Raw genomic sequence first — 26390 nt, 5'->3', positions numbered from 1 at the left:
GACGACGAAAAGGAAAACCCCCAAGTTAGTACTTAATTAGCCACCTAAAGTCCTTAACTGGGCATAAAGGAAGTGATCACTGGCACACTTTAGATTCAAACTCTAGGTTTTAAAACACCTATATATAGCTATAAGTTACTAAAAACTGGTTTTGGAAAACAAAAACCTTTATTTTAATTACACATGTGGCAATTAATGTTGAATCTTGTTCTGATGCCACCTGTCGTAGAACCGACCAATTTATAAAAGCACAAGTACAATGGCAGCCCGCAAGCGGTCGCACTATCATATTTGAGCCCATATAAACCCGATAGTCCGTCAAGTACCGTGACGGGTCTCAATTAACCATCAACATACAATCAAGATCGTACATGATTCAACATACATGTCACATATTATATAAGGTTCACAAATATAGTTCATTCATCAGAGTACGAATTAAGGTTATTACAAACCAAGTTCAGTAGATAGTAGCGGAAGCAAATTTAAAGTTTGAAACTAACACCTGCCATCATAGTTCAAATATATAGTGCCAGTTCATGATCAAATTCCCACAAAAGCATATAAGAAGGATTAATAAGAGATGCCTGCTTTGGGCTCACTCCTCATCCACAGTGGGACGGAAGCAGTTCTTGCAATAGCCATGATAAACTATACCATCTGCAATAATGGGAATAAAACTCTAAGTACGAGAAGGTACTCAGCTAGACTTACCCATCATAAACCAAAAATAGGGTGACTCCAAGGATTATGCAAGGCTTTATAAGTGGAGGTAGCTTGACAATATTTTGCATAAAAGCGACTAACTTAGTTGTACAATTATAATTCAGTCATCAAGTTAATTATAGCTATTCATCTCTAGATTAGCAACTAACCTGTGCCAAACATGTAGTATATCATTTAAGAGCATACAATAGTATTTCCATGTTCACTCGAATCATCACATGCATAACACAGTTACTACGATGTTGGTACTAGCCAAGTTTCTCACTATCTAGGAGAGACGGAGATTCGAATTGATTTTAACCAGCTGGGAATTTATTCCTAACACAAACCCAGGCAGACTAGATCAATGGTCACCTTAGGTCACCTTTGGTACAACTCAAGTCCACATTTCGTGGGTTCGCCTAGCATCGCATAATTAGGAACAAACAGCTGCCAGGACGATCAGGACTACCGTGCCCTTGGGCTTATGGTTGGCTCCCCGCACATCTTTACTACCATCCAGAGTGCGCCCTTTTTATAGAATGGGGCCTAAACTGAGTTGAGCTACTCAGCTTCATGGTCGGAATGAGTCATTCGGCCAGCTAAGTGATAGGCATACGTTCAATCTTGTCAGAAGGGCCAACAACGGCACGATCCTTAATTGGCACAGATGGAATCACATGAGTCAACCTCACATAGACTCCACCTAGCCTCTAGTTACATTGCCCCATGGTTCTATTCCACGATAGCAAATATAGCCAACCGTGCTTCGGTATCCACCTATATCTCGCAGGTGATAGGAAATCACCCGACTTCTATCGATCTAAGCATGGCTAAGCATATATTCGATCCTAGACCTACATAGGGTTAAAGGTATATTTTTGGATAAGGAAATTCTATGCATCAAGTGTTTTGAACCAACTCTTATAACCTAATGCATCAAACATAAATGACGCAAGTGATATTTGTAAAAACATTAGAGGCTTAGAATGCTTCGGGGCTTGCCTTTTGAGGAAAGAGGTTGGCCGGTGATCCGGGCACTATGGGAGATCTTCGAGAGTCTGCTCCTCTTCTCCTAGAGCTACGACCTGAGGCGTCTCCTGTTGATCCTCCTCCACTTCTTCGTTGAACTCCAATAGAGTTATTTCTTCTGACGATCCTATAGGCATGAGCATGAATTAAGATATCATGAATGCATATATGATGATATGTATAATATAGTATGATGTAATGAATGCACCCACATAAGTGTTTTCAATGACTTTGCATCAAGTAATAAAAAGTTGCATCTTATTTTACTAAGTAGGTGCATATCTCTTTTCTAATAACTAAACAAACACTTATGTAAATCATTTTTTGGACTACAAGATAGCAGCCCCTTGTTTTCACCATAACTGGAGTTATACACCTCAAAACAATATGGTTGTGGACCTTATAGAAATATTATGAAATTACCTACAACTTTCCCTTAATACACGTAGTGTGATTCAGCCGTTATCTAGGTCAAACAATTCAATCATTCAAATCTATCCAGAGAGCACACATTTCTGACAGCAAACTTCAAACAACCATAATTCTTAAACCATAAGGACTATGACTATAAAAATTTAACAAAAGGTAGATCAGTAAGTTGTCTACAACTTTGTTATTAATAAGTATTATAGAAAAGACCATTATCATCATGAAATTATTAACTCAATATAAACTATACATGCAGCCATCTAGTTGAATTATAAAGCAATAATTAATTAGTTGCATACAATCAATTGTTTTTTGTAACACCTCTGGTGTTTTGACCTAATACAAAAATTTGACATGTCATCATGTGCATTGCAAAGCATTCATATAGTATAAAGTTTTGAATGCATTCACTAAATAAGGTTTATTTCATAATGTTGTTATTTCATGTGATGTGTTTCAAAAACCTTAAACAAAGATCATGACCACAAGGGTCAAATTTCATGTGATCATGTGAGACCATGTGTCATTTGACTCAAATAACCCTAATGGGCCATGTTACTGGTCAAAAATCAAAATTTAAGTAAAAGGAAGACAAATCAAATTTGAATTCACATTCAAATCATAAAAGTCCTTTTTGCCCCTTTTAATTAATTCAAAATCCATGAGGAATTTGGGGTTGAGGCAAAAAGCAAAGTTGGAGCTTATTTTATAAGGATCAACTTTGGTATTCAAAGTTTTTCAAGTTTACATACAAAATTTGGAGTAATTTTGAAATAATTCAAATCTTTAAATGTACCCCAAATTTGAATTTCAAAATGGAGGCAGAATTTGAAAATGTTTCTTAAACCAAAGTTGTAGTACTTGAAAAGTTGAGCAACTTTTATTTTTGGAGATTTTCAACTTCTTTAGAAAATTTCTGAGTAATTTGAGAAATGGACGCAATGGCAGTTTTGTAAATTTTTCAAAAAAATCGACCTACACCTCACTGCTTGCCGCCGGCGCCACGCGGAGTTCACCGCCGATCGGTTTTCACCGCTTTCACGCGCTGTGACACGCCCAAACCTCCGTGGCAAGTCCGCCTGTGTGTTGTCAACACCGCACGCTCTCCTTCTTGCTATAAATAGGAGCACGCCGTCGTCAATTCGGAGTTTCCCGTCGACTGCTCGCCGCCGGTGTCCTGCCCGCACTCGCGTAATTCGTCGCCGTCGTAGCGTCCTGAGTCAGTAGCGTCCGCCAGTAGCTCCGCCTCGTCTTCCTGCTCATTCCAAGCTTGATCGGGTCGCTCCTGGAAGTCCAGTGCCGCCGCACGACGTCGTCTTCCCCGAGTCCGGCCGGAGCTCCGCCATCTTCGGTCTCACGTGGTCCCGACGTTTCGGTGCATCTCCGCCTTCACCAAGCCCACAGACGTGATCGTGGTGAGACACTGAACGCGATGCTTGCTCTTATTTAGACTCTACTGCACCGTAGCTATAGCTACGGCGATCGCCGTCGTGTCCAAGCCGCCATGGCCGACGTGGACCTCCCTCCGGTGCGTCTGCTGCCGTTCTGAGGTTGGAAATGAGTCCGTAGGATAGAGTAGATCACTTTGGTGCTATCGGTTTCGCCAGAACATCACCAACGGCGCATTTTGCGGCCGGCCGGTGAGGGCAGCGCCGCCGTGATTTCATTGTGTCGCTGACAGCGGGCCCAGGCTGTCAGTGAAGCTGAGGAAGAAGAACAGTACTGATTTTTGTTTTCTGATTTTGAATAGTGCAGCAATTTGGCAATTTTGTAGGAATTTATTTACACATCCAAAAATTCTGAAAATTTTTGTGTAGCTTCTGTACATGTTCTAGTATGATTTAAAAATTTGAAATTTGAAATTTAGTTAAATTTTGAATGTTCAAATATTCAGTCTTTTAATTGAAAAATGCAATTTCCATGATTTTTGTAGGTCACTATATAACTCCAAAAATTATGAAATTTATTTTGGTACACTAATTTATCATGAGGAAGCTTACATAAAAATTTGAGCTTAATTGGACAAAGTTTATTTTTGGGTTTAATTTCAAATTAATTCAAAAATAGATAAAACCAAACCCTAAGTGTTTGATTAGTGTTGGATCTTGTTTTGGTCATGTTTTGTGACTAGTAGGGTTCCAAGATCCATTAGGTCAAGTCACATGTGTGGTTCTTAATGATAGGGTTACAGGTTGGTTTTGTTGGCTTGCAACTGTACCGTGAAATCAAGTCGGTTGCGGGTGTTTTTACATTTCATGTGCCGTGAAAGCATCATGTTTACATTATCATCATGTTAAAGCATATGTTATTATTTCGTGTAGAACCCGAGAACGAAACGATTCTAGTTGAGCAAGTTCTGGAAGAATCCCCGGTTGTCACGGGATTTGATAATTGTGGTACTAATCCGGAACCGGAAATCGTCAACGAAGGCAAGCCCCGGTTTATGCATTAAGCCATTACCTTGTTTACTTTGAAAAGTTATCACCTATGTTATTTATTGCATTAAGTTGTTTAATTCAAATGTTACCTACTTGATGCATTACCTACCTTGATAATTGTTTACCATCCTTGAAGATGTTTTCGTTTATAAAGGCGTAGTGTGCTTAGTATGCTTTATGATAGGCTTTCAAAGTAAAAGTTTTGATACAATCAAAGATGGCATACTGGCCAAAGAAAGAAAGGATTTAGAATGAATTAGAGACTAGTCGGGTGACTTATCTTGAATGTTGGATAATGTTGCCGACTATGTCACTTAAAGGCCACTCATTGTGGATCTTCTGAACGAGACACTTTGTAGTACTGGTCACATACTCCGGTAAGCCTACTTCGGCTAATCCGATACTAAGACGAATGCCCGCGCACTGGGAGTGGAGAGATGGCGGGAGTAGCGTGTACCCTCGTGGCTAGAATGTGGCCGGATTTGAGGTGTGCTGTGCTCTCGGGTGGCGTGGAGATGGCTTAGTATAGGAGGATCCTGTAGCGAGGTTGATATATGCAAGATTAAGTTCTACATATGTCGTGTGATAAGGAATCCCTAGCTGGGACTTGAATCAATTCGAATTGCCGGTGCTCCGCGGATATGGAGACTCGATTCATTACAGAAGCAATGTAGTACTGGTGAATTACTAACATATGAGAAAAAGAATGGAATGAGAAGGAATGGAATATGGGAAATGTATATTTAGTTGAGATAATGAACTAAAAGAACTTAGTGGTAAACTTGAAAATAGAATGAAGGATAGTAAGCTTTTGGCAAAGAACTTTTGAATCTTGCTACATCCTTACCTTGCCCAAATCCCTGCATCTCTAAAGTCTTACACCCCGTTACGTCGGGTTAGTCTTGTTGAGTACTTTTGTACTCAGGGTTTGTTAACCCTTGTTGCAGGTGAGTCGCATGCGCAGGCTTGTTTTGGTCCCTGCTGCATGTCTGTGTTTGAAGTCAATGACGATGAGGAGTGATGAATGGCCTTTGGACAAGGCACTAGTTTGTTTGATAAATAAAGTTAATGTAATATTATCCCGCTACTATGGTTGTATAACACTTATGGTATGGTAAGTTTGAAAACAACTGGTTTGTAATTATGTTATCTTAAGACTTCCGCTATCTTTTACTCTGGTATATATTTGAATAAACTGTTGTAATCTGCAATGACTGTGATTGGGATCCTGTTTGAAAAGAGAATCGTGGATGATTCGGGTTTCCCGAGGACACCCGACAGACCTGTTGAGTTGTTGGGAACTCGTGTACGCTATCCGAGGTCTGTTAAGACAACGATAGGTGCATGTGGGCCCGATTCCTTAGGAGGTTCTGCCACATTTTTAAGCCTTACTAATAACATCAACAGATCATATGCATCTCAAGCACCATAGAAAACATCATGGTTAAACATAACTAATTTATTTATATTCATTTATTATTTTCCTTAAATAATAGGGTGATTTAAAGGATAAATAATTCCATTGCTTAATAAATTCTGATAAAAATTACAATAGCCTAACAATGACATCAATAGTCTATTATACAAATTTCATGTCATTTTGATAAGTACAACTACCTCTACAAAAATAACAAGTTACATAAGTTGATCTTACCACAAATAGTTTAGCATAGTTAAAAGTGTCAAACAATAAATTTAATATTTTTCTTAAATTCCTCCAAGCATAAGAATACTGTGTAAAAATTTGCATGATCATATGTTATGTATTTTTATCTCAATTAATTTCACTAGAAACTAGCAATTAATTTGGATTAAATATGAAGACCATATTAAAAGTATGTTTACTATAAATTTAATATTTTTCCTAGCTATAGCATGCCAACACAAGACTAGAAAAATTAGAATCACAATTTTATCACTTTTTAGCTCAAGTTATGCAATTTACAAGATAGAAACCATTTAAAAAGCATTTATCTAGCTACATTTTATTCTCCTAGGAAAATACTAGAAACAGTGCATATCCTATTTTTATCAAATACTATGCTTCATGAGGAATCCAACAAAATTTGGTTCAACAAAATTGGACACTCCTAGCTTGAGATATGAATTTTTGAAACATGCATTCGAAACTGTGAAATAAATCAGAAAATCAATTCTATACACACCGACAGCCGGGGCCTGTGGTCCACAGGGACCCACCCATCAGACACACAGAAGTAGAGCGCGGCGTTGACCGGCCATAGCTCATCGCTAGCGAGGTCACCGACGGTAAGGTCACCACCGACGACTTCGCCTCGATGTCCCGCATCGATGGGTGCACTTGGTTGGCATGGAGGCTCGTCGGAGCAAGCTCGACGGTGGCCATGGTGGACGGCGGAGGTCGGCAGTGGTACGCTAGCCATCTTTGGGTATGACAAACTCAGGTGAGGACGACTACTTCATCCTGGTGACCTAGCGGATCTATATGACGTAGGTGAGGGCTTAGGATGGCGTCGGTGAGCTCGGCCGCGTGCATGGCCATGCGGCGGCTCACGGAGCACGGCGGTGCTCACACTGTTCTAGCTAAACGGCGGTGAAAGGCAGGTCTCCATCATGCCATTAACTAGACCTAGGGTTACTCGACCTAAGGCGCATGAAAAAGGAGGGAGACGGTGAACCAACTCGACGGTGGCGAGCTCGAGTGCCACAGCGGCCATGGTGGCAGTGGCGGACCCAGGATTTGAAACCAGGGTAGTCCTAGTAAAAAAAATTCATGTGCAACACGACAAAATTCAAAGAAAAAGTTCAGTAAAATGGCTATAAATTAACCAAATTGAGATAATACAATTGAAAGGTTCAAATTGTTGTAGTCCTTCAGAGTAGGGAAGTGTCCCTGCGTCTTATTGAATTTGAACCCAAATCCATACAGATAATGGTAGTTAGCAGCTCGATAGAAAAGAATCCCTTTTCTTTCAAAGATCAGAGAGATTGCATCAAGGTGTGGAGCGCACATGCTGGCTATCTTGCGACGGATGGTCATCTCCTTCGCCCATGCGTTCCCCCGCCGCCTAACACCATCACCATCTTACCGCCGCTGCCTAGACCACAGGATTAGCTCCTGCACTACCATGGACTCGCGCTGCGAGGGTCTCGCACTGCTCGGTGGCTCAGCACACCAATGGCTATGCCGCATAGGCTCAGTAATGGTGACTAGCGCCAGGCCCAGTCGCTAGGCGGGGCGGCGGGTGGCGGGCGATGGGCGACTGACGATGTGCTGTGCTCTATGCTTGGGCAAATCGACCTTGGTGCTCGAGGATGGCAGTGCTCATGCTGGTGGAGTCCGTAGGGATGTCGTCCGCCTCACGGACAAGTGTCGCAGACTTGTGGCCTTAGGGGCTTAGGACAGGATGTGGCTTCTTTTAGTTCTTTCTTGGGCTAGATTTTTTATGGGATAAAAGATCAAAAACGCTGACTACTAAAAAGTTTTTGGGCCAGATTCTAGGGTAGTCCTAGGCCTTCCTGGACTACCCTTTAGGTTTGCCACTGCATGGTGGGTGCGCATGGGACTGTGACTCATTCCGGCGCCGTCACGTGGTTGCATCATCCCATACTCCGACCTAAGCTGCTTGACTCTAGTGTGGTGCTGGACCAAAGAAAACAAAGACATGCAGCGTGGCATAACGGTGGGGCCACAGTGAGCCACGTGCGCTCCGGTGACAATGGCGGATGTGGAGAGGTGAAATTCGGCCTTACCCTTGCTCGAATGGTGGTGCAAACGGGTCGGCAAGGTGGAGGAGGTGGTGGCAGAGCAGTGAGCGAGATGGATTGGATGGTGGTGCGGTGGCGGTTGTGTGAGAGCTCGATGGAGGTGCGATAGCAATGGTGGTGCTGCGGTTCCTCACGGGCGCGGCGAAAGTGAGGCACAGAGAAGGTGAGAGAGTGAGCGCAGTGGGTGCATGACGCTTAAGGGCGCGCTCGTGCTAGACTAGCCGGGCCAACACTGGTGTACGACCGCCATGCGGTGGCCATGGCCTGTGGCCGATCGGCCACTGCCTTGCGCGCGGGCGCGGGTTTAGGCACTACGATCGACGACTGACAGCGTGACTTTGTGATCCCATAACTCCTAATATGTGGTGATTTAGCAAAAACTTCCTTAATGAAAGTTGTAGAGCTATATGAGATCTCCAACTTTGCTTTAAGAACTATCATCTAATTCTCACTAGTTAACAAACTACATTGCTCCAACGTGAGGTACATTGAAACTGTAAACAACACTAAGACAAAAAAATTTCAAGTCCAAAATAGTATTTTGTTGATACTTGTGAGCTGTTTTTGACCATGCTATGCACTGAATTATACCTTGACCCAAAAATAAATTGTTACCCTAGTCAAGTACTACAACTTTGCTTAAGGGTGCACTGCCATGCAAACACTCTATGCTATAGTTCAACTTAGGTCAAACATACAACTTGAAAATGAAAGCCTACACTATAACCATGACTTAGAGGCCAAATGGGTCCAAGTCATAATTACCAAAGTTGTTCCATGTGACATTCTAAACATGTTTAAGGTACTCCTAAGGTCCCACAAACATTTTATACATTGGTCATGTAAATCATTTAGCAACCAACACATGTGACATAAGCATTCCTAGATATAAATTTTGAGATGCTCATGCTCATGAATGATCAATGATGCTTGTGCTCATGCAATGCCAATGCCAAATGCATGCTTAACACCTAGGGTGTTATAGCCCCTCCCCCTTATAGAAATCTTGTCCTGAGATTTGCAAGGCCTACCATTCTTCATAAAAGGCGGGATAAACCTCACGTAAGTAATCCTCCCGTTCCCACATGGCATCTTGTTCACTATGGTTATTCCACACCACCTTGTAGAACTTAATGACCTTATTCTGTGTTACTCTTTCCATTTCTTCTAGCACACGGATTGGTTTCTCTTGATAGGTCAAATTCAATTGGAGTTTAATGTTGGTGGGTGCAATGGCTTCCTCAGGTATGCGAAGACATATTTTCAACTAAGAAACATGGAAGACATCAAATATCACACTCATCTTAGGAGGAAGTTATAACTTGTAAGCGACATTTCCTTTCCATTCAGTAATCTCATATGGCCCTACATATCTAAAGCATTTAGCAATCCTAGATATAAAATTTGAGATGCTCATGCTCATGAATGATCAATGATGCTTGTGCTCATGCAATGCCAATGACAAATGCATGCTTAAGACCTAGGGTGTTACAGATCAGACCCAAGCAACAGAACTGGACCCACATGCTCCCAAGGTCTGGATGTTTCCAGTAAGCATCCAGAGCGCCAAAATGGCTCTAGACCCGGTCTGCTCATGCCAACTAGACCACGCACAGTGTGGGTCTAGAGCTCCTCCGTGTGCCACTCCACCTCCTTGCTTGCTCATGCACAGCTGGACCTAGTTGCTCTCGGTCTAAACCCTCTGCTCGCCTGGGTCCAGAGCATTCGCGCCCACATGCTCCCTCTACTGCATCCAACCGGACCCATGGTAGATGGTCTGGACCTACCCCCAAGCAGGGTCCGAAGCAACCACCGCTGCCCTCTAGCCTAGGGTTTGGTTCCAGACCAGCCCCTAGACAGAGTCCGGACCTCCTACGCCAGCAGGGTCCAGTTGCAACCTTCTCCTCTTTTTCTTTTTCTATCACCTCAAACACTTCACCCTTGCTTCCAAGTTGCTAACCACAAAGTGTATAACCCATGTGCACAAGTCTTAGCATTTTTCAAGGGTCAAATGTTAGCACACTAGGTTCCTAAATGCATATGCAAGAATCATGTCACCTAGTGGCACTCGATAACCGCTTAGCCAAAGATTTCCCCTCTCTATAATACGGCTATCGATCCTAAACGTGATCACACTCTCTATAGTGTCTTGATCACCAAAACAAAAACCTATTTAATTCCTTTGCCTTGATCAACCCTTGGTTTTTGTTTTTTCTTTTTCTTCTTTTCCAAGTTGGAGCTTGATCACCATCATTTCATGTCCATCTTCCCCTCCATGGACTTCTTCCTGCTCCACCACATGGATTGGACCATCCTATCTAGTCACACACTTAGATGCAATGATTAATCCATTGGTTTCATTAATTATCCAAAACTAAACTAGGGCTTTCAGCTGTACCACTGTTCCTATAGCAGTCGGCATGTTTGGTTATATGCCACACCTTGCCATGATTGAGTTGGGGCGAGTTGTGGCGCCGCTGCAGTTGTGGCAGAGAAATCAAATGCCACAATCTAAGCTTTTGTGTCAACCAAACACCAGCATGGGAAACTGTGGCGGGCCACAATGGTGGTGTGGTGGCGTGTGGCTAAAATCCAAACACCCCCCTATTCTCTTTTTTGGCACCCCCAACATCTCCGCATTGCCTCCATTGACTGTAGATAGGGCCCACACGCACTCCCCCCAATATGCTCATGTGGTAATCCCCTCCCTCCTCTCACACTCCTCTCTGCGCAATCCCTACCCCACTCCTCTATAAGGTGGCCATGGTTGGCTAGCTACTAGCCATTGCCTCGCCTCGCTCGACTGCTCTGGTGTGGTTAGTAGTGCTGCTGTCGTCTAGTCCCAGATCATAGCATGGCTGTAGTGCAGCAATTGCCTTGTAGCTAGGTGGTTGGGTGCTAGGCGGAAGCCTTACTGTTAGGTCGACAATGGTGACACCATTTGGGTGTTGTTAACCTCCATCAAGGCATCTATCGTTGCACCTTCCTATCCTCCCATCGTGGATCTTCTAGGAGAAAACCTTATCCCTATTGGATAGCCAGTGGCGACACTGTCTATGTCATGACCCTCCTTGGTGGTGTTGCCTTTGAAGTTCCCTAGCCATAGCGCGTGGGGGCTGCCTTTTCCCTTCCTCGGTGTTGCGCGTGGCTGTCGTCGTCACTTGTGGTCTGACCATGTCATCTGTCTAGTTATGGAGATTTTCATTGTACCTGTGCGTGCTTCATTTCCTTCAAAGCCTGAGTTTGTCCTATAGGGTGGTCACTTCTTCGGCGGATGCGTTGCCGCTTTGCTTGTTGCTTCTTGGGTGGATACTTTGCCACCGGTGTTACATTACTATTTTCCAGCGAATGCTTTGCCACCAGTGCTGCTTGTTCTCGCTGAGCGGATACTTTGTTGTTGTTTTGGCTTTCATAGTGGATACTTTGCTGCTACTATTGTTTGTCTAATCTCGATGGATACTTGGATGCCATGGTCTCTTCCCTAGCAGATACTTTGGTGCCAAGGTCGCTCTAGCCCTTTCTCTGGTGGATACTTCGTCACCTCTGCTGCTGGTCTTCCCTAGGTGGATGCTTCGCCACTGTGTTTTTGCTGCCCTGTAGGCTATTCTTGTGTTATAATTTGGTGATAGGTTCAATTTGTGAGGATGTTGTGGCCTAGGGTCATTTTCCCCTTCGCTTTTCTTGTTGCTCATTGTGTCTTTCGGACTGCTGTGGTAATACTAGGATTACTTTTAGTCCTTTGTACATTTTTAAACTCAACATCCTTTTAATGAAAAAACATGCCTTCGGGTACGATCGCAAAAAAATAAAAAAGAAGGCAATGAACAGGTCGGAACTACAACATGTAGTGGCAGCCAAGCATGGCTCACCCATGGCTAGTAACAAGCGCAGCGTATGCACCACCACCGTGAGCACAATGCATGTGGCCATGCGCGCCACAAGCCCTAAGCTAGCCAGTTCACATGGAACTTGCCGGTTCACCGGTTCTATAAAAACCAGCCGATTCATTGGATTTTTATCGGTCTGATTGTATGGACGGTTTTAGACGTGAACCGAACCGGTGTTCTCTCTGGTTTGATCTTTTAATGGTCGGACCGCTGGTCTGGTCCTAATAACTATGCTACCCGTACGTCCACTGGCAAACCCTAGCTGCCGCCACTTTTAGGAGCCAGTGGCGGTGCATCCTAGACGCAAGGCTAGAGCCCTACTAGGCCTCCACATGCCACACCCTACCCCCGTGTTTGAGAGACGCCACCGCCACACCCTGCTCGGGAGAAGGCACCACCATTCCTACTCATGAAGCCCTTTCGTAGCGCTCACACTAGTTAAATTTGGCCCAACTCGTGCCCATTGGTTCTCCTCCAACTATTGCCTGGTAGCCCTGCTACCAGCCCCGCTACAGAGGTATGTTATCCTGTCACTCCATTCAGGAGATGTATGTTTCTAATTGTATTTGTGTGCTGCAATTTCTAGAAGCATGAACAAATAATTGTATTTTAACGAATGCCTAGATGCAAGTGAGAAGATAGGCGGACAGGAGAGATCGGAGAGGCAGATGGATGGTTTCCATGAAGTGGTGTCTGACTATGGCTTCATAGATCTTGGCTATATTGGTCTCCCCTATACTTGGGACAATCGATAGTCGGAGGAACGTAATGTGAAGGTCTGGTTGGACAGGGGATTAACCAATGCCAATTTTCTGAATCTCTTCAACACTGTCAAGGTGTGGCATGTGCAGACAACGGAGTCATATCATTGTTGTCTAATTTTGGAGTCCTCACAGTCAGCACAGAGAAGAAACAGGAAGAAGCGTTTGTTCCACTATGAGAATATGTGGAGGTAGGACTCCTCATATGTAACGACCCAAGTTTGTTACACCACAGTCTCTCATTTTTAGATATTTAGGACACAACCCATTAGACTCCATGGACATCCTTGACAACCCAAACCATAGAATGTTACGTCTTAGCAACTAACTACCTGACGACACGCCAGTTAACTACCTGTCAACTAAGTCAACCCAGCGACCATCAAGGGAGAACGTTAATCGAAGAACCTAACTCAAGGCATTCATGTTCACCCAAAGGAATGAATGAAGCCATTACAAGCCTCAACATGGACTCAAGGTTAGAGAGATCAGGTTCTTAAGTTTGGACAGGCAAAACTAGAGCATACCGGACAGTCCGCCACATTTTCTGGACCATCCGATAAAAGTGCAGAGACTGCAGATTGAGTGGGAATTGAGTTATTATCCATTAAGGGGCATGGCCCACATGTCAGCATGAGTTGGAGATATTTCCCAACACTTGAACCTCAGCACCACTCACTCTCCCCTCATTTCCCTCACACACTCTCTCTCTAGAAGGAAGAACAAGAGAAGGAAAGGATGAACTAGAGTGAGAAAGTGAAGAAGAAGAAGGTGGAGAAGAGAACCAAGATTGCAAAGGGTAGCAAGATAAGCATCTAGATCAAGCACTTGAGCTTCCATAATCTCTCATCTTATGGTTAGCTCAAGAATCCTCTCTTCTCATTATCTAGAGATCAATCCCTAAACCCTAACTCAAGTCTTCTCTCTTGCATAGATGGATCATGAGGATTACTTGATGGGAAGCAATCCAAGGAAGAAACCTCTCTCTTTAGCTTGGGAGCAAGGATGCCTAGTGTGGATCTTCAATCTTGATGACAAGGAACTCATCAAGAGGCCAAGCTAAGTTGCCATGCTCAATCTCTCTATATTTTTAAAGGTTTTCTCTTAGTTAAGGAATCACTAGTTACATTAGTTAACCTAAGCCACAACCATAAGAATCCTAAGCCTAGTTGTCTACCTAAGCTACACTTGGGATGTCATGCACATGCATGAAGGCCTCAACTCAAGATCTAGGCATGAACCCCAAGACTTTAACCAAAGAACCCAAGAGCATAAGTTCTGTCGCCCATCTGACGGAGTGTCCGTCATTAGGATGGAGTGTCCGTTAATCCTAAGTTTAGCCACCAACAGCCTAATTTCCCTTCTGAGCGACATAGCGGAGTGTACACCACTCGAGGCGGAATGTCCGTTGAATTATAGAGGTGCATAGCCAGAGAACCCGAGAGCACTCATCCCATATCGGAACATCCATCACTCATGACAGAGCGTCTGATGAATTATAAGGAATAGTCACCTAGTAACCCGAGAGTACCCAGTTCATACCGGATCATCCGTCAGCCAATCGGGCCATCCAACAATGGTAGAGAACCTTAGAATCGACTAAGTCTTTAACCTACCGGAGTCTCCGTGACCTTCCACAGAGTATCCTCCTACCTATACAGAGCCAAAAAGACGCACCTCACCCCAATGCATTGTACAACAGAGCATCCGTTGCTTAGGACGGAGTGTCCGCCAGTCGCTGAGAATGTGAGTTTGCTTAGGTAACCTGCCTAAGGGGTCGACCACCACCTAAGGAGCTTAGCTACTAATAGTACAATAGTGAAGCCATAGTTAGATGTCTCTTTCCATGTTCCTAATCAACTCTAAATCTCTTTATCTATCGTGCAACCGTCTCCAATCTTCGGATCCTCTCTTTTCAGGTTCGGTTATCTCGTCTTGTGAGGAGCGTGTGTGTGTCGTCACCACTAATTGGATCTTCAGGAATCGGCAGCACTACCGGCAGGCACCCCACTACTATGAACCCTATTTTGGATACTTATTGTGTTACATTATGAGTTATGCATTACATGTAGTTTTGGTTAGTAAACATGTTCACTCTACACTTAGAGTCACCTATTAATCTAATAGAAGCCTTTCATCTAAACAATGGGAATGGAAACGCTTAATTGCTTATTGCTTAGTTGCTTAGCAACGGTAGAAGTCGAGCATGAGAAGGGAACTCATACTCACATGTGTCGGATGCTACACTAGGATAATTGATTACTAAAATCAATGAGGGTACAACTTGACTTACTTTGCTAATCTGGCTAAGGCACAATATCACAAAAGGTTATAAACTTGGACACCACTTTGGTAACTTCGCTCATGCGATGGATAGGTCGTTGTGAGTGTGGGATCTCAAGCGACGTAGCTCGTAGAGCAGTTAAGGACCGTTTATTGGGATACATGAGTCCGAGTAACCACTCGTATAGACCGCATGACGCGGATGGGGTCGACAAGCCAAGTAACTAATTGCGACCGGTTTTTCCGTGAAACTGGCATGGGGGTGGCGCTGGTATGGTGGTTTGTCTCGGTCTCCGTGTGGGTATAGTTGTACACCTCTATAGAGTTTGAAAGCCTGAAGTCCTTCGGGATGGAACCATTCGGTTGTTCCTACTTTCTATACCCATGGTAGCGTTATTGATGGACTATGAGCATCTTGATTTATAATGATATATGACTACCCACGTCTTATGTGTTGGGTCATAGCATGGCATACTCTTAATAAACGCCATTGCCTTTCTGTAAATGTACAAATGCCTGATAATTACCTTGCATCCACCAAATATGATATGTTGGAATTAAGTCCTGCGAGTACGCAATGTACTCATGGCGTTGCCGTTAAGTTGTTTTGCAGGTACATGTTAGAACGGGTAGAGCCATGGCTCTAACCACCGCTACATAGTAGAACTTGGAATGGGCGTTCCGATTGTGCTACAGGTTAACTCCGAAGTTCATGTATGAGTGACCATGAGTGTCAGCTTTAGTTGGAATGAGTACTCTTGTCCATGGATTGGACCATACCGTGAAACCTATGTAACTTTGAATACATTAATCCTAGATGTAATAATTGGGTGTTATCCATAAGCCATGTGTCGATTTACTATTTGGATCACTGTATGACACTCAACCTGATCCTGAAGAGGAGTTGCCAAGTGCGCTCCTAGGGGCCTCGTGGTGGAAATGCAACAACTCCCGTCGGCCTCAATCTCAGGCAATGTTTTAAATAGCGGGTAAAGGTGTTTAGCGGTATATCTCTAAAATAGCTAATAGCGGAGCTATATCGAGCTATAGCGGGATATAGCGGCTAAATTGTACCTGAACTCAAATAGCGGCACCTTGTCTCAAAAGGCTATAGCGGGCTATAGCGGCAGCTATAGCGGGAGATTTAAAACTATGATCTCAGGGCGTGACATCATATGTGCAGATGGTGGAAACGGCATGGGTTTCTTAGGATAACCTGACATGCCTGAACCAGCTTGCTGTGAATATCGGCCATGTGTCGACGGTGATGCAGGAATCGGAGAGATCCTCTTTTGGATCGGTTCGACAGGGGCTAGCAAGGATGCGCAGCGAGTTGGAGATTGTGCGAAGACAATTGCTGCATTCTGGACCATCGAGGCAGGAAAGGCAACTGATGGCGAAAATGTCTGAGCTTTTGTCAAGAGAAGAGTGCATGGAGAAACAACGATCCCAAATTGAATGGCTTAAGGAGGGTGATCGTAACACGGCGTTCTTCCAAGCGAAGTCAAAAGAGAGAGCAAAAACCAATCGAATCATGGCTCTGAGAAGAGAAGATGGCTCGGTGATGTCTACCCAGGAGGAATTGGAGGTGATGGCCATATACACAGCTCTTTACCAGGAAAGAAGTACTTGATCCGGGCCCGATCCTTAGTTGTGTACCTACAAAGGTTATGATAGATATGAATGACCTTTTGTTGAGACAGTTCTCAACAGAAGAGGTTCAGGAAGCGCTGTTCATGATGGGTGCAAATTAGGCGCCCAAACCCGATGGTCTAACGGTGGGTTTCTATCAGTTTCACTGGGCAACATTGGGGCCAAGTGTCACAGAAGCGGTGCTGGATTTCTTGAATGGAGGTCTTATGCCGGTGTCATTTAATAGCACTACCATAGTGCTGATTCCGAAGATCAAAACTCCTCAGGAGATGAAACAGTTTAGGCCAATTTCTCTCTGCAATGTGATCTACAAAATTTGCTCTAAAGTTTTGTCCAATAGATTGAGATGTTGTCTGGATGATATAATCTCTAAAGAGCAAAGCGCTTTTGTCCCTGGGCGTCTAATTACAGACAACGTGTTAGTTGCTTATTAGTGCACCCATTACCTAAAGCAGAAAAAGGGTAAAGTTGGCACCTGTGCAGTAAAGCTTGATATGGCCAAGGCATATGACCGCGTGGAATGGGAATATCTCAACGGAATCATGCTGAAGCTAGGCTTTCATGAAACGTTCGTCGCACTAATCATGAGGTGTGTGATGTTAGTTTCTTTTTCAGTTAAAGTTAATGGGTGCTTGTCATCTGTCTTTAGGCCTTCAAGGGGGATACAGCAGGGGGACCCAATTTCCCCGTATTTGTTTCTCCTCTATGCTGAAGGACTTTCATGTTTATCCCGATCGGCCAACACTGTCACGATGCAACTGGTCAGCACAACACGCCATAGAAGCGGTTGGCTGAGCCAGCCCGGGTTCGAGTCACGGCACCAACTTCTTAAGATGAAAATCAGGGGGACATCTCTCCCCCTGGTCAAATCTGTTTTTCTCCCGATCGACGCAAATGCCATGATTAAAATCCTAATACGTCAACAAGATGATGACTGGTGGGTGTGGGAGCCTAAGAAGCATGGTAGCTACTCTGTCAAATCGGCCTATCGAAAGCTATATGCGATGAATGGACGAGGAGATGAGGAGCTACCGAGTGGCTCAGGCGATGATTCCTGGACAAAGATGTGGAAATTACCAGTGCCTTTGAAAGTCAAAATTTTCTGGTGGAGAGTTCTCCACGAATTCCTTCCAGCAAAGGAAATCTTACATCGGAGGCGTATTGAGCCGACGGCCTTTTGTGAGTTGTGCGGAGCTGACACGGAATCTATCAAGCACATTCTTACGGAGTGCACTGCGGCAAAGATGTTTTGGTGAGAGGTGAAGATAATCACAGGGTTGAAGCTGCCCAGTCTCCATCCGATATCCTAGGCAAGCGACCTGCTGATGGACGGCTTGTGCAACGACAGGGAGCGTGACATTTTCATTATCGGCATGTATGCACTTTGGATGCAAAGGAATCAGCGACGACATGGTGACAATCATAAACCAGTTAGTGGTGCGGTCCGCTGGTCACTTGACACAACCATCGACTTATGGAACTTGAACAAACATATGAATTCGGTGAAGAAGAGGATCAGTGTGCAGTAATGGCGTGTGCCGCCACCCGGCCGGGTGGTTCAAATGCAACACTGATGGTGCTTTTTATCCGGACCAAGGGCAAGGTGCGTCCGGGGTAGCTCTCCGAAGCGACTTAGGTCTCTTTGTTGGTGGACGGGCAAGGTGGTACCCCCATGGCCTTGATGCATTGACCCTGGAAGCATTGGCTTGCCGGGATGGTGCTGTTCTAGCTCGGGATAAGGGGGGTGCAACGACTTATTCTGGAGACTGGCAGTCAAGAATTTGTGAAGCTATGGAAGGAGGGCGCCAATCAACGTTCACAGATTGCGTCAATCATCAGGGAAACTCGGGAAATTAGCTCTTCCTTTGTTGAATTTTCTGTAATGTTTACAAGTCGATCTTGTAACCGAGTAGCTCGTGTATTAGCTAAGCAAGTTTCAAGTGATAATAGGCTGGGTGAGTGGCAGTTAGCCCCAACCTGTGTAGATCACCTGGTGACTTCAGATTGTAACCCTGATTGATCTATGAATGAAATGACCAAGTCGCAAAAAAAAAAACAATTGTATTTTAGACGGATAAAAAAGGAAAAGGAGCGAGTTGTATGCAAGGTAGATTGGGATGATCCGGATATGGCCATAGTTTTTTTTTGTAACATTTGTGTTGAGGAAATTCTTGCTGGAAATAGATCTCTAGGTACCCTAGATTCTATAGAGGTTATAGAAATTTGGGGCAAAAGTATTTTTCTCAAACAGGGAAATAATATGCCCAAAATCAGCTAAAAAATCGTTGGGATAACCTGAAGATCTTGTATACTTTTGGGAAATCACTGTGGACCACTACTGGTATTGGGAGGAACCCAGGTTTCGGGGCAGTAAGATTGGTTGGAGGCCAACACCAAAGGTTAGGAATGTGTCATCTGTATGTTTGTTGTAGTTCTTTTTGAGTGTATGGAAGTGGCTAATGTATTTGTATTTTTTTGCTGTTTGTGCAGGGAACCACCGTGAGGGAGAAGAAGGGGAAAAAATTTGGTGAGGACCATCTCTGCCAAGACGTGACGAGGAGTGCAACTGACAGGTAGGTCACCGTATCATTTTAAACACACGTATGAAAAATTAGATGCCCCATAGACCACTTGTCAGCTGCACGGTCCTCACCACGTCTGGTAGGATGGTCCTCACCGAATATTTTTCCGAAGAAGGCCCTCTAATTTGGTCCTCCACACTGCTGGAAAGAAATGGAACTCATGTATCAGAAGAAGAGCATGTCTTCGGCCTCTCTGCATGCATGTCAAGAAACATAATGCAATCAGAATCTAACTAGATGCTTAGTTTACATACTATGCTATTTTTGAAGTTTCAAGACTTTTGGAATACCGAACATGCGGTACGGTAACGACATCACTCGTCACTTTGAATTTTGAAACATTATCGGCTTCTCAAAAAGCCAAACAGGCCCAACCAATTAGGGCGTCCTCAACGTACCTCTTCAAATTGATAGCGAGAAGAGACAGAAGAAAGTTAAAATAGTACTAGAAAACGCCAGTGCGCATGGCAGACCGAAAGGCAGCCGAGTGTCAGTGACCGCAAACTTTTGGGATTGTGTGCGAGACTACTGCTTGAACCAGCGCTAGCGTCTAGCGAGATCTTTTTACCTTCTCTCGTCCACGTGTGTAATAAAATATATTAGATGCTAGCTATTTCTACAGCCGTTGGGACGCCCTTAGAGTGCAACGCTCTGCGCTCCAACCAAGCCAACCAGCGGAGGCCAAACTCCCTCCATGCAAAAACAATGGACGAACAGCACAAAAAAAGTTAAAACAAAACACCGTTACAAAGCATGTCGCTCAAGATTAATTCACGGCCAAACAATAGTATAAAATAGCAAATCAGTAACCAAATCCTCTGCGACAATGGAGTATCGAAGAAACGAATCAAGGGTAATGCTTTTCTTCTTCCTCCTAGCTAGCTAGTGCTACTTTAAGAGTTCGCCTGCACTCACGAGTCACGACCGGAGCCTGAACGACCGGAGCCCGCGTCGCGGCCTCGGCGAGCCGGAGGTGGGGGCGGGGGTTGGGGCCGGGCTGCGCGAGGATGAGATCGACGGGGACCGGCTTAGTGCCTCTGGTACCTCCGGCTGCAGCGCCTGCGACCGGCTGAGCATGTCCACCATGGAAGGCGTCTGGTACCTGTGGACGAGGCCCGTGAGCTCCGTCGAGTCGCCGCGCGCAGTGGCACGCTGCCACGAGTGGGAGCTCAGCCCGGACAGGATGTAGGCGCGGCCAGACCCCTCGTACAGCTGCGGGTTCAGCACGCGCTCCTGCATCTCCCGCAGCTCGGCCACCAGCGCCTGCGTTTGCTGGTCCCAGGACAGCAACGCGCACGACTCCAGCAGCAGGCGGCGGGCCTCCAGGATCGAAGCCGCGCGGGTGTAGTGGCCCTCCTCCGCGGCGGCCTGCGCCGCGGCCATGTCCTCCGTGGCGTGGACGCGGTGCCACTCGCGCTCCACCTGCAGGGACATCCCCGCGCTCACCGGGAACTCTGGGCGCAGCAGCATCACCGGGTCGCCTCCCACCCGCACCATCTCCGCGGTGACCGCGTCGCGGTAGGTGCAGATCGGCCGGATGAGCGCAGTGGACACGCGTGACGGCGGCACGCGCACGGTGACGAGGAAGTCCCTCTCCTCGTCGGCGTAGAGGCGGCCGACGTGGACGAAGCCGCCGCGGCCGTCGCCGTCCACTCCGCTGGCGTAGCTGCCAGACTTGATGGACGTGAGCAGCACGCCTTGGTCGGCGCACTCGACGCTGAGCCGCGTCTCCTGCGCCACCACGCTGAGGAGGCCGCCGATGCACTGCGCGAAGGCGTCCTGGATCGACCCCACCATATCTATGAATGAGAAGGTGCCGCTGGACATCTGGGCGACGGCGTGCATCGCCCTGGAGTCGTGGTCCATGCCGAAGCCAAAGGCATGGATCGGGACGTGGTGCTCGCTCCCGGGAAGGATGGAGCGCGGGACGAGCGGCGCGTAGTCCGGCGCCGAGCCGTCCCGCGGCGGGAGGTTGTGGGAGTCCACGCCGTCAGAGAGCAGGATGATGCTGCACACCGGGTTCCTGGCTTGCCTGTCCTCCACCACCCTGGCAGCTTTCCGCAGTCCCTCGGCGATGTTGGTGCCGCCATCGGCGACGAGGGAGTCGACAGCCTGCAGCGACTGCTGCTGTCCGAAGGCGGTCATCCTCCGGAGCGGGAACAGCCTGCAGGCCGTCGAGGAGAAGGCGACGACGGAGAGCCGGTCGCTGGGGTCAAGGTTTTCGATCACGAACCTCATGGCGCGCTTCAGGAGCGCAAGCTTGGGGCCAGACATGCTCCCGCTGACGTCGAGCACAGTCACCAGATCCAGTGGTGCTCGGGTGCGCACCCACGCCGGCACATGCGGAGCCTTGAGATGGATCAAGATGGCAAACTGCTCCTGTGCCACGGACTCCTGAATTGCTGGGAATGCAGTGTATGTCGTGATCTCAAGCAAAGGAGGAATCTCATAATCCCCACCCCCAACTGCTGTTTCAGGCTGAAGATATATCTGCTCATCGTCATTGAAAACTGCTGGCTCCGGAATGACAAAGACTGGGAGCTCATCCTCCAGCGGATTCACCGACAGCATGCTCATTTGGGGCCAAATCGATGGGTTTAGTCTCCCTGACCCATGGGCAGCAGATGCAGCCAGCTGAGGCCCCTGAAAAGGCAGCTCCTTCCATACAGCACGGCAGATTGGGCAGATTTTGTTGCCGTGCTGCACATTTGAGGAGATGCAGCTGAAATGGAACTTGTGGGAGCATTCAGCAGTGAACAGAGCTTGGCCGCGGCCGGACCTCATGGCGCTGAGGCAAATTGCACATATCTTCTGAAATCAAGAGAACTCAAAGTTAGAAAATGGCTACTCCTTGCTTGTACAAATACAAAGTACATTATTACAGAGATCAATGAGTGGACGGCGACATTGGAACACTTCAAAAACACATAAATTTTGCAGTGAAGGACAGGATATCCTGTGACCAGGAATCACAATACTTGCTTAAGCATAACACAAACAGATATCATCTGGATGTCTTGGTAACAGCGTAATGCAAGCAGGAATATAGACAAGCCACTGCGTTAAAAAAAATATAGACAAGCCACATCTCAATCAACCAATGGCACGAGAAATGATTTGTGGTTGCAAAGAACATTGAGAAGCATGCAAACTCTTCAATGAAGTCAGAATCAGCAATAATAAGCACATAATGAAGTTTAGTAGTGACTAAAAGAAACATCAATGCATAGCACGTAATACTCACCATCTTCATATTAGCATGTATCAACTAAAAATTACCAGATAAGAACCAAAACAAATTGATAGAGTTTTGGAATCAGGGAAGGTGGCCTCACAAATAACTGCATTAAGTACTAGTGGTAACACTGTAAGTGCTATTTCTTCATGTATATGAACGACATCAGCATAAGAGGAGAACATCCTATGTAAGCCATGCAACCAATCAAGTCAACTTATAAAAGCATCTATTTTCTTCTGTTTCATTTCTATACATCAAAAATAAAAATGCTTCAAGCATGGGCCACTGGGTCAGGGCGTCATGTATATTGTTATCAGGCTGGGATTATCCAAAAGCAGCACAAAAAATTAGATGCATCCATAAAAAAAATCAGGTCAAGTGCAGACACATCAGCAAGAGCTATCTATCAGCCCATGCCTCCATTATTCAGCTCTTTGCACATGGGAGGAAGGTGTGGTGCATCATATACTCTGGATTTCTCAGAGGGCCAAGCTAGCAAGTTGTAACCATGCATGTTTCAGAAGATATTTGACACTGTCCCTCTAAGTTTGTAGAAGCATAGTATTACTTGAAGATAGGCATGACACATGTGTGATCTCTCGAATCATAATGTAGGTTGATGTAACAACAAACACGTCGTTTTATATAGATTTGATTGATGAAGGAAATCCATTATGTCTATTATGCATCGCTTTGCACAAAACTATCAATATCTCAAGTTTACTTTCAACACTTCCATCTTAGAAGAAGTACAACGTGATATATCTCATAGAATCATACTAGCGCATACTATATGGAAATATTATTGCAACACGGTTTGAGTGCTTGGCTCAGCAGAATGATGTCAACACCAAAATATCCTTAAAAGTCATTTGAGCCTTATCTATACTTGGAGTACATGGCAACACCCATCAGGATCAAAGATAAACTTGGGCTGGGAATGACAAAAGTATGCTTCATGAGATATGCAAAAATGGCGATCAGTACTCGATAAACTGCCTACGTGGGAATGCAATTGCACAAACAGCCGATTTTTTCTTTTTCAAATCACAGCTGGATCCTAGAAATAGAATAACACCAAAACTATTGCTTAAATAGACGATCACTTCCCTTGTCTATAGTCGATAAAACGCTGAGTATAAATGTATAATGCGTAGAACATCCACGGATTAAAAAAGCTGGAAATCAAACATACACATTCAAGATCAATTCGATGACCAAGAATAGAAAGTCTAAAATGCGAAATCAAAAGCTGGGAAAACCTGAGGTTGATGAAATGCAAGCAACTGGTTTCCCAAATCGATAACAAAAAAACTAAAAAGTCAATATTTTCGTTCAAGGATGATGCAATAAACACAACAACAGTTCTGAACTAGGGTTTTTCTTTCGGGCCGTGTTAGGGTCTGGCCGTTCGGACCCGAACCATGCGCCAGTCGGGGGTACTGTTCATCTTCCCCACGGCCTTCCACACCCTCGCGGTCGTCCTTTGCTCTCCTCCTCGTGCTCGCCCCCACCCCTACCATAGCCCACCGCCCCTGCCGCGGCGCGGTAGGGTCTCGCCGGAGCTCCGCGGCCACGTTCTTCGCCCTCGCGGTCGTCCTCGCTCTCCTCCTCGTGCTCGACCCCGCTCTCGCCCCCGCCCCAGCCACAGCCCACCGCCCCCCGCCGCGGCACGGTAGGGTCTCGCCGCGTTCGCGGCGGCCTCCTTCTTCCCCTCCCCGTCCCCACTCCCACCATGGCCATGCTCGCCGGCGAGCACCACCACGACGCCCCCGCCCCGACCTAGCTCGGCCGCCTCCACCGCCGCCAAGGCCCCTAACCATCCGACCACCATCCCCACCGCCTGCCGGCCTGCCTCCCCCAGGCCCCTTCCTTCTAAGCCCACCGAAGATGGAGACGAGGGAGGGAGAGAGCCGCGTCGTGGGCTGCGAGAGGAAGAGAAGCAGTGCTCGCTCGTGCAGCATCCGCTCCATTCGGCGCGCGGCTCCTGTCCGAACGGGAAGATTTCCGGTTTCTTTCTAGGCGAATTCCAAAACAGTGGCACAGGTTTTGTCCTATACTGAAATAAGAGCAGAGAAGAACAATCACGCAGTAAAAGTTTCATACGTATGGGATTTCTAAATGTCAGAAGCCTGAAATGGAAACTGAAAAAAAAAAGACCAATACATTTCTGTCGTATAATAAGCTTGGGAAAACAATCACGTCACAGGAAATTTCCCACAGAACTGTGGTCCCAATGCCAAGCAACCTATATAGACAGCCAGAAAGACAAGAACAAGGCAATCCTACGCAAAATCATGAAACTAGTGGCGCATCTGATACACCATGAGCAGTTGAGCACCAGACAAAAACACACAAGGCGGCTGCAAGAGGCGAAAGAGATCTCACCGCTGAACTCCGGCTCCCAGACGACCTCGACGCCAGCTGCTCGGACGACGCCAGTTCAGGGGACACCGCGGCCAGCGACACCTCCCTCTCATCCGGCTGCTGTTGCTGCTGCTCCGCCTCTGTTGCCACCGGAAACGGCGCCTCCATGTCGACCAACCCACGTGGCACGTCATCGACGACCACGCGCCTCGCCGCAAAGCGCATGCAGAACCTGGTTGCGAGAGCGCGCCTGGCGCGCTCCCACGCCGGCGCCATTACCCCAAGAGCGTGAGCGTGTCACGCACGAAGGCGTCTCTTTTCTCTGCCGGATCGGAGGGTCTGGGGGGTGGAGCTCGATCTGTCCCGCTCTTCGCAGAGCGGAGTCCTTGCGGGTGGAACGGGTTTGGGTTTTGCGGCGAAGTGGCGTGAGAGCGAAAGCAGGGGAGAGATATAAGGGAGGAGCCGAAGAGGGAAATGAGGGGGACGAGGAATCTGTGGGGCGGTGTTTTGACTTGTTCTTCCCACTTTGCCCCTTTCAAAAGTAGGAATGTTTTTTGGTGCTGATTTTTTTTTTTGGTTATTATCGCTACATTGCTGTTCAGGTGCTTATGGGGTTTGACCAATGTTTTAAATAGGGTTTGACCGTTTGACACATCGGTGTTCTGTTCTAGGAATCTCAATCATGAAAAGATGATGAAGAAGGAATTTTGTTGGTCATTTTTTATTGGAGTTTGGAGTGAGAGATGCCACTGGAAATGTATGTGATTTAATTTTCAAGTCTTCTTTACATGTTCTTTCAGTAGAACTATATATATGTATGAAAGTTGGATGACTCTTATGTGTTCAAATTGAAACTTGTAAAAGTATTTGGTTAAAAGTAAAATAGAAATTGGAGGAAGGAAAGGGGTAGAATTGGAAGATATAGATTGCGTAACTTCTAAGTAACTTGGGAATGTATTTTCTTTCCTTTCTTTAGATCGATTGATTTCTAGCCATTAGATCTTCTCCCTTACACCTTGAACCCTAGACCTCACATGTTTCCCTCGCTCACCAACCCGCCCGCCGCTCGCCGCTATCTTGCCGAGTCAAAATACATATCCTGATGTTGCGTTACCATATCTCTTCATAAATACTCCTGCATCCTATACGTTCCTTTGGCACACCTATCTCGAGCATTGGTTTCACTAGCTGTATCGTCAAAATCACGCAATGATACCTTTAGTAATGCACCGTTGACTTTGTGCCTGGTCCTGGTGAGGTAGTCACGT

The 26390-nt window shown here is 45.9% G+C and overlaps 1 protein-coding gene across 1 annotated transcript; it reads right to left on the bottom strand.

Annotated features, from left to right (window-relative positions):
- Positions 1-20256: 20256 nt before the first annotated feature.
- Positions 20257-25519, bottom strand: LOC136536518 (E3 ubiquitin-protein ligase WAV3-like). The gene is made up of 2 exons (XM_066528785.1): positions 25144-25519; positions 20257-22328 (listed from the first exon to the last, which is right to left on the bottom strand). The coding sequence occupies exons 1-2, from the start codon at positions 25396-25398 to the stop codon at positions 20436-20438; spliced, it is 2148 nt and encodes a 715-aa protein (XP_066384882.1). The 5' UTR covers positions 25399-25519; the 3' UTR covers positions 20257-20435.
- Positions 25520-26390: the final 871 nt, after the last annotated feature.

Source organism: Miscanthus floridulus, chromosome 1, assembly GCF_019320115.1.
Source record: "Miscanthus floridulus cultivar M001 chromosome 1, ASM1932011v1, whole genome shotgun sequence".
NCBI lineage: Eukaryota > Viridiplantae > Streptophyta > Magnoliopsida > Poales > Poaceae > Miscanthus > Miscanthus floridulus.
The sequence above is the reverse complement of the archived record's forward strand: the minus strand, read 5'-3'. Positions and strand labels throughout refer to the sequence as shown.

Coding starts and splice junctions, on each gene's coding strand:
- LOC136536518 (XM_066528785.1), bottom strand. CDS start 25,398: ATGGCGCCGGCGTGGGAGCGCGCCAGGCGCGCTCTCGCAACCAGGTTC. Junction 22,329..25,143: donor CTGGGAGCCGGAGTTCAGCG/GTGAGATCTCTT, acceptor TCTTGATTTCAG/AAGATATGTGCAATTTGCCT.